The 6,972-nt window shown below is 38.9% G+C and overlaps 1 protein-coding gene across 1 annotated transcript in view; it reads right to left on the minus strand.

Moving 5' to 3' along the window:
- Positions 1-5,550, minus strand: part of mfsd9 (major facilitator superfamily domain containing 9) — a 31,045-nt gene extending 25,495 nt beyond the window's left edge. Inside the window, exon 1 of the mRNA XM_036139133.1 lies at positions 5,440-5,550. Coding sequence (XP_035995026.1) covers positions 5,440-5,472 — 33 coding nt within the window. The 5' untranslated portion in view covers positions 5,473-5,550. The remainder of the gene's footprint in view (positions 1-5,439) is intronic.
- Positions 5,551-6,972: the final 1,422 nt, after the last annotated feature.

A 6,972-nucleotide genomic window follows, 5' to 3' on the forward strand; every position in this document is an offset into this window, starting at 1 on the left:
TGGCTGCTAGAAAGACACACAGCTGGATCTGATTAAATTGTGTCGTCCACTATATTATTTATCTCAGTCGTTCACCTTAAAAAGTGATGAAACATAGATTATGTGCAGTATATTTTTTGCACACAGAGTGATATCTATTTTGATAGCGTCTATACAGCTATTGAAAACCTGAAATTTAATACAGAAATCTGGGCCTATTAAGAAGTTTGTCATGTTCTGTACATTATATGCAGTCACTCGGTGGGGCCGCCTTTTGCGTGAATTACTGCATCAGTGCAGAGTGAGATGGAGGCAGTCAGCCTGTGGCACCGCTGAGTTATTGAGGACACCTAGGGGGCTTTGTTAGCAGCGTTTAGCTCCTCTACATCTTTGGGTCTGGTTTCTCTCATCTTCTCCGTAGATTCTCCAGCGTTGGGTCAGGCTGTTTAGTGGGCCAGTCGACCGCAGTGACGCTATGGTTATTAAACCAGGATTTGGTACTTTTGACACTGCAGGCATTTTCCAACAGTCCTGCTGGGAAATCCAATCACCATCTCCATAAAACATGTCAGCAGAAAGAAGCATAAGGTGCTCTCAAACTTCCTGGTTAGATGGCTGTTCTGAGTTTGAGCAATCACCGCTGACTGTAGAAACGTCTCAAGCAGCTTGGATTCTGTTTATCTCCCCTCTTTACCCAGACTCGGTCACCTGGATCTTTAAATAAAATGCAAAATTGACTTTAATCTGATAAGAGGACTTTGTACCACAGAGAAACAGTCCAGTCCCTTTACTGCTTAACTCAGGCAGGATGCTTCTGACGTCTCTTATTCAGAAGAGGCTTACCATGAGGAATATGACAGCTGTAGTCCGTGTCCTGGATACTCCAGCTGCAATCCTCCTGTACTATATCGAATCTGTATCATAAATGAGTTTCACTTATGCAAATGAATAGCTAATAGTTTAACTTTTCTTTGATAATTAGATTTATTTTGATGTTCCTGTAAAGGAAAGTTTGATGCACAAACACAAAGCTAAAAAAACACGTCATGCCTAATAACATCAGGCAAAATAATCACAAATTAGTACACAACAATAGCTTGTAAAGACAAGTAAGTGTGGATATTCCGTAATGGTACAGTTCATGACAGGCCTATCGTAAGATGCTGGTGTGCTTTTAACCTAACACGTTGCCCATCAGAGTCTCTAATTAGCCAATTTGACACATGACTTCCTTGTTCAGATTAATGCTGTTTGTCCCAGAGTGGTTTTATTTCATCCTACCATTCAATTTCAAAGAAATGCTCCATGAGTCACCGAGCCGTTGATTTTAGGTGGAAACACTAAATAACAGAGAAATCCGATTAGAAAAGTGTTTAGAGGGAAAGTCTGTGATTAAAGACTGAAATTCAATGTCATTTCACATATGTGGCTAAAATACCTCTCTCTCTACAAGGATGATTTAGGATCCAGGCAAGTATAATAGATATATGTGGAAAAAAAACAGAAGCAACTTAGATAAAAAAAAAAACTTCAGGAAAGTAAAAATGTATTATTCAAAACGTTTCAAAGCTGATATTCCAATGAAAGGTAATTCAGATGTAACAAACATAAAAAACAAGAATTTACATAGGGGCATGCTCACCACTGCAACACATCTGATTTTCTTTGCAAAGTAAAGTAAAGTAAAAAAAAAAAAGATGTTCTGCTAATTGTCTTGATAATTAATCAAATTTCTTCAGTAAGTCTCAGGAGTCAACATGCCAAACTACGCCCACTGACCGTGAGTTTTCAAAGTGTGACTGGGATTATGCAGTGGTTTTAGTGCAGGCATTACCGGCTGTTTTAATCAGTGCCGGAAGATAAACAAAACAAGCTTCACACAACTATATAATCTAATCTAACAGGTTTGCAGGAACTAAAAAGGAAACTCTTACACAGCTAAACTTGCACCTATAAGAACATATCACAGTAGGAAGTGGTTCTGAGTTTCTAACTAATCACATCCAGATGTCAGTACAATAGAGTGCTCATAATTAGTGCAGGAGGATAAACAATATGCTAAACTATGAACCTGAAGACTGTTATTCTATACAAAGACTTCTTCAGACTTTTAACACTTTGTCCTTTTTTTAAAAAAATAAAACAGATCTTTATATTTATTGCACTGTTGGAGCTTTATTTCCCCCTAAACCATGCTAGAAGTTTGTTTGGAGACCAGAAAGCTCTAGAAATGTGAGACGCGTGTGTAGTCACTGCAAAGCAGGTTCATCCCTGATGTGGTCAAGGCACGACGAGTTCGGCTCCCAGTCATTACCTTTCCTGTTTAACCTTGAAGGAGGTTTGAGCTAATTGGAAAACAGCCTCTGCCTGAGTGCACACACCTTATGGCGCGTAGTGCAGTTATCACAGCTTATCTCGCGACTGTATCATAATCCCCCGCGACACGCAAAGTCGGATTTCATTTAAATCTGATTGCTTTCAACTCTCCGCAAAAGCAAAAAGTATTTGAATTGCATGAACAATATGGCAAGTCACATTACACGCTGCTTTCCTCTTTAGAGGTAGTTTTACATAATTTCCCATTCGTTTGAAATAATGAATAGACAATGGGCTGCATAATTGTGAGAATTTACAATTCAGAGGACTGTGTCGTATAATCAACATGCATAATTCAGAGAGTTGAGCGCATAGGTCAGCGGCGGCAGTGGCACGAGAACTGGCTCGGGTCGTCAAACACACAAAAAAAGGTAAAAATCTATACGTTTATCCGGATACAGCGGAGAGAAAAAAAAAGGGATCCGGAGAAAAGTTCATGGAAGCACATCATCCAGTTTCTCTGACATGGCTCTCATTTTCAGCTGAGAGACTCTTTCAGTGGAGTCCGGCAAGTTGAGAAAAGCGCACTGGTGTGTAAAGAATCATCGGCGGCCTAAAAGCGCTTATTACATTGTTGGCCAGTGAAAGCTACACCTGTATTGAGTGGATCCTCTCTGGTCCCCTAACATCCTGTGGCCTCGCACCCCGGCTTGTGCATATAAATGACATTCCGGAGAGCGTATGGACGGCTCTTGTTCGTACACAAGGTCTCTTGTATCAAAGGCATGCTAATGTCTGTCGCCCCTCTCAGCGGCTCTCGCTTTAACTGCCAGAGCAAACCACGAAGGGGGTGATTGGGACTCTACAGCCAACTTTTACCTCCTGAATATTCACATGTTCCTAGCGGCGCATATGGATCCACAAGTCCGAAGCAAAAGGAAAACGTTCACGTCGGTACCTGCGTCGATGGTTTCAGGTTTTTGCGTCTTTCGGAGAGAAGCTATTGCTGAGCGTGATCGTAGGTGATCGGTTGAAACTCTTCAGAAAGAGCCGTCCTGCACAAAAAGCCTCCAGTTCTCCCCCTTTTTCTAACTTTCTTTGGGGTTCTCGTGTTTCAGCTTTGAGAAGTTCAGCTCTCCAATTGGATATCGCTTCCCCCCGAGCCATTAATTAATGCTTCAGTACAAACAGCCAACGGATTTGGTCATGCATATTCAAATGCGGCTCACTTGCATATAATTTCTCATGCAGTGTTCTAGCACTGAGCGTTGGTGAGCTGCAGAGCCACAAAGGAGTGGGCTCCGTGCACCATGTGTATCTGTTTCAGTGTGAACAATAAACCTGCAATCTACACTATTTTTTTAATTTTTTCATAAGTGAGACAAGAAAATATGACATTGTTCTGCTGCTTTTACGATCGCTTTTACTTTCTGTTTCTGATTTCTTGTATAATTCTTTAGAGGTCGGATATAACCACACCTTAAAAAATTACTTGTTTAAGGCTGAATCAGTGTGTCCATGATATATAATATAATTTGACTCCTTCACGGCTATATCAACTGTTCCCCTCAAAATGTCTCCCATGCTGTACAAATGACTCACCTTTGATGCCTGTTGGTTGGACATTGCACCATATTCCTACAAAACTCACCCCCAAATATGTTTTAATGGCATAAGGAAGTCACATCCTAGCTGTAGAAAAGACCTCTTTAAATGTTAGGCCACAGCCAGGTTTAAATTTCTGACCCTGGGCCATTTACTGCATGTCTGCCCTTCTTCCTGTCAAGCTACTAATGAATACAAGCCAGTAGTACCAAAAAATCTAAATAGCTAATGTCAAGAAAAGACAGTTAATTTTTTTTTCCTGTGGAAGAGCACTGAAAAGTGGATTGTCAAGGCACTTTTAATGCAAGAACCACAATGTTGCTTGATGGCTTGTTACTCTCAGCACTTTCTATTCACGTAATATTTTTTCTCTTTTTAATACTTTTCTTGGTTTATTATTATTATTATTATTATTATTATGTTCCCCCCTTATTTACTTGTTTATTTACTCATTTAAACTGAGACCATGTCATTAATTGTAATTGTTCTGAGCGGAAAAATAGAGGAATTCATGTTGTACTAATAATATTTATAAATAGGTTTATTACACCCCCAAAAACAAACAAAACTGGTGTTTCAAGCACAATAAATGAAAGAATGCAAGGCTTTCCTTAACTGAAGCTTGCCACAGCTAAAGATTTACGGGTGTGGGAATAAGTTGACTCTATAATAACAACATATATATATATATATATATATATATATATATATATATATATATATATATAAAACCTTAAAACACTTTATTGTCGGAGAAGTTTTTCTTGTTTCTCATTAGCTTTTAAGCATTCATTTAACAACATTTTAAATGTATGCATTTTCAAATTTGGTAAAACTGTAACTTTTAGCCTCCTAATTCAGTAATCATGGCGATAAAAGCATTTGCTGCTTTGTTACATTCAGCTAAGGTTCAACAGTCTGTTTTAACTACGTACATGTTTATTAATGCCATTTTTCAAGAGGGGGGCGTCTGTCATATCTGTTACTGGTAAACATGTCAGTGTGCGCAAAAGCATATAAAAAATAAGCAGGCACAAGCTATATTTACCATAATTAATAGAAAATAAATATACAATTCTAATGTTGCAGTTCAAATGATTCCTACGCTCTTTTGTTTCCCTCTTCATGTGTATTCATAAGCAGCGCCTCGTATGCAACCTCATTTTGTCGCAGCAGCGTTCATGAAAATGATGTATTAAAATTGCAGGGGCCCTAACACGGGCCTATTATTAACACTTGAACTACATCTGAGCTGAAGTCGCTTTGATTGGAACGGGGGTGATGTTCTTCCAGCGGCAAGGCGACTTCCTTTAGGCTCAGGTTTCCCAGAGAACAGGACGGACGGGACAACTTGATGGTGCAGAACAGTCTGCACAAGGTCAGAAACTCGTTGATGTGAAATCTTGAATTTCATTTAAAAAGTTCTCTTGAATCAAACAACAAGTCAGAATTTAAAAACTTGCGAGAACACAAAAGGATTCGCAACGCGCACCGCATAAGAACACGAAATACATTGCAGAGACGTGCAGGAAACTTTACCTGCTGATTTCCTTTTCCTTCTCGCAGAAGCATAATCCATATGAGGGCTGCAGCCTAAAGATGATGCAAAGAAAACGAATCCCACCATCCCTTTTACTTCAGCGCTGTGCCGGAAAGGCTCCACACATGTCCTCATCCTGTGGCTGCTGCTGATCTTTTATACCGGTTTCAACTTGCAAAAATTATACCTTTGACCCCGAGTAAGAGTGACATTCCTTGAAAGTAAAATCCTGTATGGAAAACATGCTGCTTTTGTTTGCAATGGTAAAAGTAGACTTTGTATTAATGGAAGCATAATGAAATCCATAGCTGGGACGGTGCGGAGAGGAGAAAGCAGTGAATAATGTATCTCTGTGCAGATAATGAATATGTTCATGTATTCATTTATTAATTTATACGTTTGGATTGGCATTTAGCTTTCTCTTGTTCTAACCTTTATTTAAAATGAATCTTGTTTTCTTTGTCATTAAAGTTAATCATTGCAATACCAAATTACACGTTTAATTGTGATATTCTTAACTTTTGTCCTCCATTGTACCATAAGAGAACAACCCACCCCCTCCTTTTCACTTTCCACCAGTATTGCACAACCACATTCGCCCTCTTGTTTCATATACTACCTATATTTCTTTCTTTTTTTACGTCTGAAGATGTGGATAAGCTGCATGAAAAGGGCGCATTGTTGGGCAGAGTTTTCCAAAGTTTTAAAAAAGAAACGTCAGAGCGAGAAGGTTGTCTTGAGGCAGCTCCCTCACATGCCAGGGGGACCAGATGAGGGCTGAAAATGTTACCGTTGATAAATAAACATTATTTAAAAGATCTGTCAGCTCCTGTTAGAAGCAGGCTGTGGTTCATTTGTTTCGCTGCTCTCAGGGTATGAAGAATATTTAATCATTCTCCTGAATGACATGAATAATCACAAATAGCATTTTACCAAAAGCCACAGGCACACACACACACACACACACACACACACACACACACACACACACACACACACACACACACACACACACACACACACACACACACCTTGGACACTTTAGTTAAAGATTTACATACTGATGATTTGAATTTGTTTGCATTAGCAAAACAATGTGAAGTTTAAATGCTACTTTCTTGTCAGTATGAATTACTTTAAAACGAGCCTTCTAAAGCTAACGAGTTAAGTTACAAACAATGAAGTTCGGCTTCATTATTTCAGTAACTAATCAGTCGGATAAATTACCGAATGTTATTGACAGCCAAATGTCTTTCACGTCACCCCCCTGGTGCTAAAAGCAAATATAAACGCTGAATTTAAATAGTTTAATGTAACTGTAATGCGATCAGCAGAGGAAGATTTAAAGGATGGAAATTTATAAACTGAATTGTTTGTGAAATAATTCACTTTAAATGAGCTATGTGCTTTTGTATTTAATCAACACAATTGTGATGCATTTGCTATTAAAAGACATGCAGGTGTTGCTGTTTAGGGGAGCCAGTCTAAACCATGAAAAAATGAATTGGCCCATCTTACATTTTTATTGTTTT

The sequence above is a fragment of the Fundulus heteroclitus genome, chromosome 7, assembly GCF_011125445.2.
Source record: "Fundulus heteroclitus isolate FHET01 chromosome 7, MU-UCD_Fhet_4.1, whole genome shotgun sequence".
Classification (NCBI taxonomy): domain Eukaryota; kingdom Metazoa; phylum Chordata; class Actinopteri; order Cyprinodontiformes; family Fundulidae; genus Fundulus; species Fundulus heteroclitus.